The sequence below is a fragment of the Pteropus vampyrus genome, unplaced genomic scaffold, assembly GCF_000151845.1.
Source record: "Pteropus vampyrus isolate Shadow unplaced genomic scaffold, Pvam_2.0 Scaffold6, whole genome shotgun sequence".
Classification (NCBI taxonomy): domain Eukaryota; kingdom Metazoa; phylum Chordata; class Mammalia; order Chiroptera; family Pteropodidae; genus Pteropus; species Pteropus vampyrus.
Window position 1 is genome coordinate 1,230,611 of NW_011888787.1, and position 12,768 is coordinate 1,243,378.

Consider the following 12,768-nt stretch of genomic DNA (forward strand, 5'->3'; position numbering starts at 1 on the left):
TGGTGCTGCTGCCACCTGAGCAGCTGCTCCAGGATGCTCGCAGCTTCCTGCGGGCGCTGGGCACCCTGCTGCACACCAACCTGCGCATCAAACGGGACGCCCAGGGGGACCTCATGGTCTACCCCTACTACGGCGAGAGGTCGGCCGCCATGAAGAAGCAGCGGATGACACGCAGGTCCCTTCCCGACGATGACGAACAGGAGGTGGACGGGTAGGTGTCTGCTTTTTGGAGTTCTTAGAACTTAACCTTATGAAGTCGAGCACTTTGATACACAGGAGACGTTGTAACTGAACCTATAAAAATGTAAAGCTCCGGCAGATGGAGCCGCCCACCACGTGCAACGCAGGCGTCATCCCCGGATTTGTGTCCAGGGGGGTCTGCCTCGATCTCGGGATCCTGGAAGGGGGGCGGGAGCAAGCGGCAGGCGGGGTGCCAGGGCGGCCTCTCGAGGCTAGAAGCTCCGATGTTGTACTGGGGTCGCCCAGAGCCCCTGGAGCGGCGACACCTGCTGTGTTCGACATCGCTTTCCCACCGGTGCTGCCTGAGTTAGAGGCTCGGCCTCAGCCCGCCCAAGGCAGGCACGACGTCCCCCAAGCGGGAATTAGTGTTCAGGGCCCAAAGGGACAATACTGTCATTTCCGAGCTCTTTCTAGAGGAGGCAGTGTCACCGAGCTGGGGAGGCCGACGCTAAGGTGAGGAAGGCAGGCTCACGCGACTCCTGACTCGGCTCACTCACCCCCGCCCTGCCTCGTCTTCTCCCCGGCTCCCCAGCTCCAAGGTGTTTCTGGAAATTGACAACCGCCAGTGTGTTCAGGATTCAGACCAGTGCTTCAAGAACACAGACGCGGCGGCAGCTCTGCTGGCTTCTCACGCCATCCAGGGGACCCTGTCCTACCCTCTTGTGTCTGTCGTCAGTGAGTAGACCGCCGTTAAGGAGGAAGTATTGAGGGGTGGGGGGTGTCGCTTGGGGGCAAAGAGAAAAGGGCACAGCTCTATTTTTCGGGGCCGGCGAGGCCGAAGCCGCCCTCTAAATACACGCAACGCTGAGGCCGAGCAGCGCGTGTCCCATGCGGCGCTTCCTCGTCTCCTTGCCTTTCAGGTGAATCCTTGGCTCCCAAAAGCACTCAGCTGCTCTACCTGCTCGCCGTCGCCGTCGTCATCATCCTGTTCATCCTCCTGCTGGGGGTGATCATGGCGAAGCGGAAGCGGAAGCATGGCTCCCTCTGGCTGCCCGAAGGTTTTACCCTGCGCCGGGACTCCAGCAATCACAAGCGCCGTGAGCCAGTGGGACAGGACGCCGTGGGGCTGAAGTAAGAGCGAGCCTGCGCCGGCGAGCTGCTCGTCACGGGGAATGAGCGGGGTAGATCGAAGGGCAGATCGTGGCGGGTCACGATCTTAAATTCTGAGCTCTGGCCACGCCACGTGGTCGTGCGTCCCGAACGCGGTGGAAACGCATCCGGAGCCCGGGCGCTTCCGTCACGGGCGCGCTGTCACCCTGGTGTCAGCTCCTGTGTCCAGGCCCTTTGGTCGTAAGCTCTGGATCAGTGGGAAAGGAAAGGATGTCTCCTCGGGTTGAAAATGCCGGCCATCCTCTCTGGGCCAAGGCCCCTGAAAGTCTAACAGTGGGAGTGTGGCATGGCGGGAAACGTATTGGAAACTGCGATGTTGGCTGATGACGTCACCTCTGCTCTCATTTGTCCCCTTCACGATCCTGTCCTATCAGAAACCTCTCCGTGCAAGTCTCAGAGGCTAATCTGATTGGTTCGGGAACGAGTGAGCATTGGGTCGACGATGAAGGGCCCCAGGCAAAGAAAGCCAAGGTGAGTTGGCCATGGTAGAACCATCGCTGTCACCGTTATCTGGTCACGTTTCAAATTTCTGTGCTGGGTAGCCAGAGTGTCCCACAGGCGAGTGGCAGTCTGTACGTGCTGCCCAGGCAGTGATGTCCCATGATACCATGAAAGGCTGGAATCCTTAGATTGTCGATGGTCTCGGGTTACATACACACTTTTTAGTAAGAACTCTCAGAATAACCAAACAAACGTGCCTCTCCCTCCAGTATCGTGCAGATGGTAGTCGAATAAGGTGTGTAAGTAGCAACTTCCTTCGTGGCTAGACCTCTCCTGTATCTTGTCTGGGCTCGTCTCCTTCTGGAAGGGAAGGTGGAATTAAACAGTGGGAGAAAGCCAGCAGCCATTAAGTTTGGAGGCTTCTCACCGGGAGCCCAGGAAACTTAAAACCATTTAGAAGTAAGAGGTAGACCGGACACGGCCGATGTGGAAAGGAGACCCCAAGCAGAAGGTCCGTCTGTGGCTGTCCATCCGTCTGTGCCTGGGGCATGTGTGTGTCCCACGGATATTCTAAGGCAGACTGAGGAATGCAGGCACGCAGCATGGCACAACAGCCAAGAACATTGCTGAGTCTCAGTCTGAACTGGACTCGGGTCCCAAACTTTTCTACTTAGTAGCTAGCAGATTATTTAACCTCTTTGTACTTAATTACCCTTAACTATAAAATGGGGATAAGAGTAATTCTTTCCTCTGGGTCGTGGTGAGAATTAGATGCAGTGACACGTGTCAAGTGCCTTGCCTCTTTTCTATCGTATATTAAATATTCAATAAAGCGTAGCTGCTTTTTAAATCATAACAACTATTGCTCAGAAAATAGCTCCTGAGTGCTCGTGGTGTGCTGGGCGCTGTGTGCAGTGCGGGCGGCCGCCGCGAGCCAGGCTTGTTCCCTGTTCTCGGGAACCTCACAGTCTAGTGGTGGCGACAGTTGTGTCGTCCCCAATGAGCGCCAAACCTGTGGTCAGTCAGGTAGAGGTAAGCAGAGTGTGCTTTCTAGTACCAAGAAGAGGAATTAAAGTCTATGTGTATTTGAAGGGGAGGTAGGAGTCAGTTCAGATAAGGAATTGGGAGAGACCTTGGCAGGCAGAGGGGACAGCGTGAGCAAAGCCCAGAAGCAAGAAAATGATGCTCGGGGGGCCGCAGGTAGCACAGGTAGGACGGGTCACATGTTAAGGCTGAAGGCCAGAGTTTGAGATGAGGAGGTTGGGACGGTCGTACAGATGATGCAAGACAGGTGGACAGGAGCCATGGCGTGAGGGCCGTGGGGAGGGCAAAGGGGCCTGGGCGCAGGACCGGACAGCTCCATGCTCGCAGTTCCCGGTGCTGGGCCAGGCCGATGGGGACAGCTGTCTTCCCCTTTCAGGCTGAAGATGAGGCTTTGCTCTCGGAAGAAGATGATCCCATCGACCGACGTCCGTGGACACAGCAGCACCTCGAAGCCGCAGACATCCGTAGGACTCCGTCGCTGGCTCTCACCCCTCCTCAGGCCGAGCAGGAGGTGGACGTGCTGGACGTGAACGTCCGGGGCCCAGGTCAGCACCCTCGCCGTCCCCCTCCCCCAGGCCACGGCTGCCCTCGGTTCTGTGTTGTTGGCATTCCCCTGCTTGTCCTGCTTGGTGATTGCCCCCTGCCCATTGCACAAAGGAAACGAAGGCTTGAGGAATACAGGCAAGCAGAACACAGAAGCTCGTGTGGGGAGGAGGAGGAGGATTTCGCATTGCTTCGCACACAGTGTGCCTGAGAGCAAATAGGCCGATTCTGTGGGATGGGTTTTAATAGGATAGAAAAATAATACCCCAAGCAGAAGGACAGGGAATTAGCTTAGCTGATACCTTAGTGCCTACAGTTCTATTACTAGTGGATATTTTTAAATGTTGCCCCTTTTAAAGAAGCATAGCACTTAGGAACTTAAACAGGAAAACTGGCTGTACTTAGAGAAGAACCCCCAGCTTGGAAAGACTCGCTTCCCCGTTACTCTTCACAGAAAGGACATTATCAGAGGAAAAGGAGGTGGCACATGAGTAACGAACTGCCCGTTAGCACCAGAAGCACGGGGTCTTTTCCCAGTCGGAATCCTTTACTCCGGTTGAACTGTTCCACTAAGGATTAACGAACGTGCATGTCCTTCTCCTCCTTGAGTACTGTTGGCATCTTCCTTCTTGTAGATGGGTGCACCCCCCTGATGCTGGCTTCTCTCCGAGGAGGCAGCTCAGACGTGAGCGACGAAGACGAAGACGCGGAGGACTCTTCGGCCAACATCATCACGGACCTGGTCTACCAGGGCGCCAGCCTCCAGGCCCAGACGGACCGGACCGGCGAGATGGCCCTGCACCTTGCAGCCCGCTACTCGAGGGCGGACGCCGCCAAGCGCCTCCTGGACGCGGGCGCAGACGCCAACGCCCAGGACAACATGGGCCGCTGCCCTCTGCACGCTGCAGTGGCAGCGGACGCCCAGGGTGTCTTCCAGGTGAGCACACGGGAAGAGCTGGCTCCCTGTGGGTCTAGAACATCTCATCCTGTTACGGTCATTCAGTGATTCTTGAGAGAACGAGGCCGATGGCGGAGTCATGCTTGCGAGACGGAAAAGCGAACAGGGAGGCAGGGCAACTGACCTGATTGTCCAAGCCAGACGGTGACAGGCGACAGCGGTCTTCCGATTTTTCATCTCCGTGTTTTTCTGATATGCCAGAGCTCCTCCCACATGTGCAGATCAGACGGGAGCGATGCCTGTTACGAAGTCTCTGACGGTGTCCGCTGCTGCCTGTGGGTGTATCTGACCGTCTGGGTCTCCGCCTGCTCCCAGGCGGTCTCAACGTGTGTTCTGGGAGTGCTCCCCTTGAGAAGAAATTAGAAGCGTTGTGAACTGTCCTAAACGTGCATCGTCACTGAGGCGGTGCCGTCTTCCCACCCTCCTCTTCTTTCCGTGGAAAGTAGCCGTGTTTCACTTTGCGTGAGCCGCTGTCTCGAGCATCCCTTTGTTCACTCGCTCGTTCACTCACTCATTCATTCATTCGTTCAGCAAACGTTTGTCGCTTGACTGTGGTAGAAACTCGGGCACGAAACTTGTCCACGAAAACTCGGGGACAAGACATTTCTCGTAATTTCTCCAGGAACTCACAGTGTAGCGTCAGCTGTGATGCCCTCGTGTCTTCTCTTAGCTTCATCGTACCCTTTACCCAAGTGACTCTCTCTTCCGTACTTTCTCTTCCGGTAGATTCTGATCCGCAACCGAGTAACCGACCTAGATGCCAGGATGAATGACGGCACCACACCCCTGATCCTGGCCGCTCGCCTGGCCGTGGAGGGAATGGTGGCAGAGCTGATCAGCTGCCAAGCAGACGTGAACGCGGTGGACGACCATGGTAGGGGCGGGAGGCAGGCGTTCGAGTCTGACCTGCAGGGCGTGCCTCTAAGGGGGCGGGGAGCATGGTTATCTGACCCTCAAAGACCCGTCTCAGATCCAGATCCAATGTCCGTCCGTCCGTCCATTCATTCATTCATTCATTCTTCCTTGTAACATACTGAGCTCAGAGGACTGAGCAGCGGGTCTGAGGATAAAGATGGGAAGGGACTGTAGCGCAGGTTTCGGACCTCGGAAAAGGCCTGCCTGTGCGGGTCCCCTGACATCCACTATTGCTGTAAGGACTTAGGAGACCGAACTCACCGGGGGCATTGTGAGATAGCCCAATAAGGTTATTGTCGCCAGTGTGTGGCAGCGTAGATTCTGCCATGGGGAGGACGGGGCCACAGACAATGATCCCTTCCCCTAGAAGTCTTCTGAAGGATAAACAGCCTGTACCGAAATATTTCTAGAACAGAGCAAAGGAAGACGATGTTCAGGTTTGCCCTATGGGCCCCCACGGAGAGCCGGCTTCCTGCCGCACTCCGGGAAGTTCAGGGCTTCCTTGTACAAGTCACGATGCTTCCTCACACCGGGAGCAGGACACGTCTCTCTGCTCTGTCTGCTCATACAACTGTTCTTCCACGCAGGAAAATCTGCTCTTCACTGGGCAGCTGCTGTCAATAATGTGGAGGCGACCCTTTTGCTGTTGAAAAATGGGGCCAACCGAGACATGCAGGACAACAAGGTACGGTCTGGGCTCCGAGCCGGGGGGCAGGCGAGGCGGTGCCTCAGAACGTAGGGCCTTCCCTTTCCTCCCATCGCCCCCTCGTGATAAGTAGAGACACAGAGGGGGGACAGGAACGGGGTCCACAGAGCCGGAGCAAAGGCATCGGCCTGTCCAGGGAAGGGTCAGGGTCGAGCCCTCTGCCTGCTCAGCCCCCACTGTGCACCAGGCCGTCCTGTAAAGAACTTGGGCGTCGCCTTCTTGGCCTTTCTCCCCTGCGAGTCCCGCTCCCCGCCTCCCGCGTTCCGTTCGTGGGCCCGGGCCTTTCTCGCGTTGGTTTGCCTGCTGCTCCTTCCCTCTGCTCGTGGACGCCGGGACGTGCCCTGTTTGCTTCTCCTCCTCTGCGCCGTAGGCCACGCTTCCCCTCCCTGGCTCATCTTCTCTTTTATTTTCTCTTTTCTCCTCTTTCTGTCCTTTCTTGTTTTTTCTGCATGTTTTTTCTCGGCTTTCTTTAACTTTCTCTTGTTTTCCCCAGTCCTTCCCCTCCTGCCTTTCTTCTTTCTGATCCTTCCCCCCTCAGCCCCGTCTGTTGATAAGCTCAGCGCTCTTTTACGTGGCTCTGGCTCAGGGGCACCCTTTATTTCGCACGGTCCCGACGGAGAAGGTGTGAGGCAAAGTCGGTTCTTGGGGAGGAGTGAAACAGTCTCTCTTTTTACATATAAAGCACAGGTATCCATTCGGCACATAGCTAGACGTGCAGTTTGTCTGCGGTATTAAATTTTTACGTGGGGAGACAGTTTGGGGAAAAACGTCTAAGGGGGTGACAGTAACAGGAGCGTGAGAAGCACTGCGACAGTCGGAAGTGTGGCTGAGCCGTGCCGTTGTGGGCCTTTCCTGTAGGAAGAGACGCCTCTGTTTCTCGCTGCCCGAGAGGGAAGCTACGAAGCAGCCAAGATCCTGTTGGACCACTTTGCCAACCGAGACATCACGGACCACATGGACCGCCTCCCCCGGGACGTGGCCCGGGACCGCATGCACCACGACATCGTGCGCCTCCTGGACGAGCACAACGTGACGCCCAGCCCTCCGGGCACCGTGCTCACTTCCGCTCTGTCGCCGGTCATCTGCGGGCCCAACAGACCTTTCCTCAGTCTGAAGCACACCCCGATGGGCAAGAAACCTAGACGGCCCAACGCCAAGAACACCATGCCCGCCAGCCTCCCTAACCTCGCCAAGGAGGCCAAGGAGGCCAAGGGAAGCAGGAGGAAGAAGTCTCTGAGTGACAAGGGCCAGCTGTCCGAGAGCTCAGTGACTTTATCCCCGGTCGATTCCCTAGAGTCCCCTCACACGTATGTGTCTGACACCACGTCCTCCCCGATGATCACGTCCCCCGGCCTCCTGCAGGCCTCCCCCAGCCCTCTGCTGGCTGCTGCCGCGCCCCCTGGCCCAGTCCACGCGCCGCACGCGCTGTCCTTCTCCGGCCTTCACGAGATCCAGCCTTTGGCTCATGGGGCCGGCACCACACTGCCCTCGGTGAGCCAGCTGCTGTCCCACCACCACATGGTGCCCCCGGGCAGCGGCGCTGCGGGGAGCATGGGCAGGCTGCACCCGGTCCCCACCCCGGCGGACTGGCTGAGCCGCATGGAGATGAATGAGACGCAGTACAGCGAGGTGTTCGGCATGGTCCTGGCTCCAGCCGAGGGCGCCCCCGCCGGCATAGCTCCCCAGAGCAGGCCGCCCGAGGGGAAGCACGTGGCCGCCCCTCGGGAGCCCCTGCCCCCCATCGTGACTTTCCAGCTCATTCCCAAGGGCAGTATCACCCCACCGGCTGGGACAGCCCAGCCTCAGGCCGGCTGCCCTCCAGCTGTTGCAGGCTCCCTGCCCGCCATGTACCAGATTCCGGAAATGGCTCGTTTGCCCAGCATGGCTTTCCCCGCCGCCATGATGCCCCAGCAGGACGGGCAGGTCCCGCAGACCATCCTCCCGACCTACCACCCCTTTCCAGCCTCTGTGGGCAAGTACCCCACGCCCCCTTCCCAGCACAGCTACGCGTCCTCGAGTGCGGCTGAGCGAACACCCAGTCACAGTGGTCACCTCCAGGGCGAGCATCCCTACCTGACCCCGTCCCCAGAGTCTCCTGACCAGTGGTCAAGTTCCTCACCCCACTCTGCTTCTGACTGGTCAGACGTGACCACCAGCCCCACTCCCGGGGGTGCTGGAGGAGGTCAGCGGGGACCCGGGACACACATGTCTGAGCCACCGCCCAGCAACATGCAGGTTTACGCGTGAAAGGGTCCGCCTCCGGGGCAGACGCAGAACTGCCTCTGGTAAATGCTGCTGGGACAAATGAAGGTCATCCGGGAGAGAAATGAAGAAACCTCTGGAACCAGCTTCCGGGAGCGGGAGGAAGGAGATGCTCTTCCCTGTCACAGGGAGCAATCTTAGCAGTGCCACTGGGTTTTTACAGGGTTTTCCAGGGGAAGGGACAAGGCCCCTTCCGATCTCTTGCCCATCAAGCCAAGTTCATGGACACGCAAGTAGAATACAAGACGTGGAACCGCGTTTACTCTCGTACTCGGAGACTCGGATGGATGCCTGTTGCAGCACAGACACAAACGCTTGGACTGCATTTTAGCCCTGGGGGCTTCTGACACATTCACGAGAAGATTCTTCAGTAGCGCCCTGCCGGGAATCGCGCCCTGGAATTCCAGCCGAATTGGCCTATCTCATCCTCTCGTCCCCGGACGTTTTTGACTTCATTTGGTGCTTTAATTGTCGCACCTCCCTGTGGGCCGTCGCCCCACCAGCACGTCATAGGGCGTGCGTGGCCTTGTGCTTTCCATCATTCCTGCCCGGAACGTAACTTCAGCCTCCTCTTCCTCTCCTCTTTCCCAGCGTCCCTGGAAGTCCCACAGGGTTTATTTGGTCATGGTTCTCAGCATACACCTCTCTAGTACGCTTCTTTAGCAGATGGACACATTGCCTTCTCCTCCGCGACAGCATTTCCTCAAAGACGAAGGGGAGCGAAATACTTTTCCTGGAACCCAGTTTCAAGACAGGAGACCCCTTCAAGAAGCTGCGCCTAATTCTCCAGCCTGCACGCAGGGCTTCGGACAGACTTTATAGCAGGGAGGATGCGCATCGGTTGCTTTTCCCCGTGTGGGCCCAGTCGGTGTGACGTTTTCTCCTTGGCAGTGTTGGTACTATGACCCCCTTGAAAACCAAACCAAAACAAAGATTTGGACTGTTGACCTGGCCAAGAGATAAGCTAACTGCCGTAAGAAGTGATACCCGCTGACGGTCCCCTCCCTTCCTGCCGGGCGTGGCACTGACTGCCAGTGTGAAGGACACCGTCACCCCATCTTAGAAGCCTCGGGCTGCTTCACTCATGCAGCTGATGACGCTAATCTCTACATTGATCCTTTCCTTCCATCCGTCTTCACAGAGAATGTCTCAACCGATATTCCCTCACCATCTGGAATGGAGCCTCCCTTGGCTCAAGGACCCCGTGACGGTGGCCGTCCCTCCACGGGGCGATCACAGCCTCTACTTCATGATTCTCCTTGTGCGCTCAGGCCCGTTCGCTGGTCTGCCTTCCACACGGTGGTGTGTGAGTTCCTGGTGCACCCAGCAGCTTCTCACTGGGCACGGGGGTTTTCACATAAAGGAAACAGAAGGTTGGTCTGGTTTTTTGGAGCCCAAGCCAGCCCTATGAGGCGGGAAGGGGCCTTTAAGGCTTCAGGGCCTCTAAGGCCCTGTCAGGCCGAGGTGGCCTTTGCTCATTCTTGCCGAAGCACTCGTGGAGCTCCTTGTGCACAACCAACACACACTTATCAGGGACGTTTCCTTTCCCAGAGTCACCTTCTAGATGATAATGGACAATTACAGACTCGCTGTGCTTGTCATCACGTTCAGATTGCAGGTGCATCTCATGTCACTCTGTATTTGTGGTCTTAGCGACTTCCTTGACCCTCTCTCAATGGCAGAAGCCTTCCAGTCAACACTAGAGATAGGAAGACAATCATTTTCTTCCTCTTCTCCCCGAGTCAGCAAAAAGTTGGTCCTGTGGCCACACTGTCACATCTACCTGGTTCCATGTGACCCCTGGAAAATCAGTTCTAAATAACAGGTGAATTGCCTACTTTGTTTTGGTTTGAGTAATAGCCTCCACCCCTGCCTTGGCCGAGAGTGGGCATCAGCACTTCTCACTTAACTTGGTTTATGTGTCCGTGATCCCATACAGAAGCCATGTGCGTCTGGGACCATGGCAGTCTCCAGGTAGAGTTTTCAGTCCTGCCCAAGTTCATGAAACAACAGAAATAATTAGTTCTGCTCTAATATCAGCAGGTTGTTGATTCTGTATTTTATTCTCTCACGTGGCGTTCTACCAACCCCTTTCATAGTGTGTCACATTTTATCATTCTAAATGGTGACTCTCTCCCGGACCCATTTGAAAACGCACAGAGGTGGAGAACCTATATGCGTGAAGCACCGTGGACCCCACCGCACCCGCCCTGCTCTGCCACGCTGTCCAGCCCCCCGTACGGAAGGTGTCAGCCTCTGACCCGGCAGCTTGGACCTTTTATAACCTCCTCCCTTCCCGAGCACAGCGTCGGCCTAATGTGCTTCTTTCTCCTCCTCGAACTCCTTCGGGTTTGAGGGGAGGAAATGTGAAAGCCACCTTTACAGACAACAGGCTCCAGTGATGAAGAGGAAGATACCACCGTTCAAGCATTTGTCAGTCACTTAGAGCTAAGGACCCTTGAGTTGTATCAGATCTAATCAAAAGGTAAGATGGAGACTCACTTTCTCATTTGGGTTCTGTACTGCAGACTAACATCTAAGGAGACATCTTTTATGCCATGTATAGGTCAACTCCCCATTTTTGCTTTATTTGTATTTTTATAAGTTCTTCCCTTCGACTCCTGTCAGCCTCTGGGGATAGATTTTTTGTTTATACGTGTGTTCTGTTTTGCGCTAAGCGTCATTTTCTGACTTACATAATGGTCAGGGAGGTGGAGGTTTGAGGGGAAAAGAGACAGAGTTAAAGACTTTAGTGTAAGCGAATCAGCCGTGATGCTCATCACATCATCTTGCTTTTAAATGTGCTAGTTCGTAATGCTTGCACAGAAAAGAACCAAAGTTGTGACGTTTTGTCGGCGGGTGGTTTGGGGGATTTGGCCTTAACCAGTACATTGAATGCGTGGTGACTATTTGCAGGACACGTTCTGTGCCCTGAGGCTCCCGTTCCTCACTCTCCAGCGCTACGGCTCCTTCCCTGTGTACATTTCCCTTAAGAGTGATACTATATGCGTATGAGAAGTCCAGTAACCAGTAAAATGACTGCATGTTCCTGACCGAACACAGTCAGGAACATGCACACTGTTTTTACTTTTCGATGTTTCATTCTAAAGGTAGTTAAGATGAAATTTATATGAAAGCATTTTTATCACAAAATAAAAAAGATGACATGTCCAGCGGCCTGGCGGTTTTTATTTTCCGTTCCTGCATCCCTGGTCTTACAGCGATGGGCCTCGTGCTGTCTTCGTCTGCTTAGGAGTCTTCATCCTGAGTCCCGCAGAGTCTAGCATTAGGCTCCCTTTCTTTCTCCGGGCGGATCATAAATCAGTGCTTTTGAGGAAAGAACTTCTGTCCGATAGGAAGCATCACAACACTGAGTCCCTTTTGTGTGCACCAGCCGGTTTAATTGCACTGGCTGGATAATTAATTGCTCGGGACAAAGTGCCTTTCAGTGGAAATGAGGGGTTTGCTAAAGGCCGAATTGAGAATCGGCATATGATGGTTGATAATGACGGTGCAGTTACCTAAACCACTGGTTTGCAATATGATTCCTCAAATTATATTTTGTGTAGAACTTAATATGTACCACTATAAAATAGCGCTTTGCATATAAACATGTTACCAAGTTCATTCACACATTTACTCGTAAATCCGTGAGACATCTGAACACAAACGCTTGACACCGGTGACGTCCGGGGCATTAGCATCTTCTCTCAACTTTAGATTGAGTTTATTTCCATATTCCATTCTCTTTGCAGAAACTTCTGAATCAATACCTAATTCTATAAGGGTAGCAGTATTTTTTTTTTAAATGACTTGAAATCTTAGGCTGTGCTTCAGTTAAGCAGATGAGGGAGCCTTATTCAGGTTCTGCGAAGTGTGTTTCCACACAACTGGCAGCGCATATTGGTTATCCTCGAGTGTTATAATTTCTATAAAACACATTTGAGTGTTCGTGTGGGGTGCTGTAATGCTGTGGACAGAAGAGGAATTTGAGAGCTGAGGAATGACTCGCTCAGGTCTGGTCCTCCACAGTCTGGCCCCTCAGAGCCGGAGTTCCCTCTTCAGACTGGGAACTAAAACTTGCTCCATGGAAAGCTGCACCAGTGGCTCTGGGCTGCAGGCCGCTTGTCCGCTCCCCACGTCCTACCCCCGCCACTGCAAGCCTAGAAACCTCGCCCTCGATCGTGCCGGGAGGATCCAGGCCTCTCCCGGCCATGAAATTCAAGGAGGGCGAGCAGGCTTGAGGCCAAGGCTGGACCAACAGATTCAGACACCAGGCCCTTAATGCTGGGCAGGGACCGGGGCTTCCCCGTCACTCAGCTAACAGGCCTCACAGCCCAAGGAGAGCAGGCTGAGTGCCCCTTGCAGAATGTGATGAGTAGACGAAGCATCCTTAGTGCCGGCACGCTGACCCAATGTGACGGGCCACAGGGGAACTGCGGGCCCGCCACTGCCTCTGCGAGTCCTCCCGGTGGGCTCTGCTCCAGGCCGGCTGTGTGAGTGGTCAGGTCGTTCACCCAATCTGTCTAAAGAAATCTTTAAATGGAAT

At 55.1% G+C, this 12,768-nt stretch overlaps 1 protein-coding gene across 1 annotated transcript in view; it reads left to right on the top strand.

Moving 5' to 3' along the window:
• The window catches only part of NOTCH2 (notch 2), a gene marked incomplete at its 5' end in the record, with an annotated part of 72,961 nt that extends 61,569 nt beyond the window's left edge, over positions 1 to 11,392 (top strand). Inside the window, 9 exons of the mRNA XM_023534849.1 lie at positions 3 to 211; positions 773 to 915; positions 1,101 to 1,311; positions 1,725 to 1,821; positions 3,212 to 3,380; positions 4,014 to 4,315; positions 5,063 to 5,210; positions 5,839 to 5,936; positions 6,816 to 11,392. Coding sequence (XP_023390617.1) covers positions 3 to 211; positions 773 to 915; positions 1,101 to 1,311; positions 1,725 to 1,821; positions 3,212 to 3,380; positions 4,014 to 4,315; positions 5,063 to 5,210; positions 5,839 to 5,936; positions 6,816 to 8,204 — 2,766 coding nt within the window. The remainder of the gene's footprint in view (positions 1 to 2; positions 212 to 772; positions 916 to 1,100; positions 1,312 to 1,724; positions 1,822 to 3,211; positions 3,381 to 4,013; positions 4,316 to 5,062; positions 5,211 to 5,838; positions 5,937 to 6,815) is intronic.
• Positions 11,393 to 12,768: the final 1,376 nt, after the last annotated feature.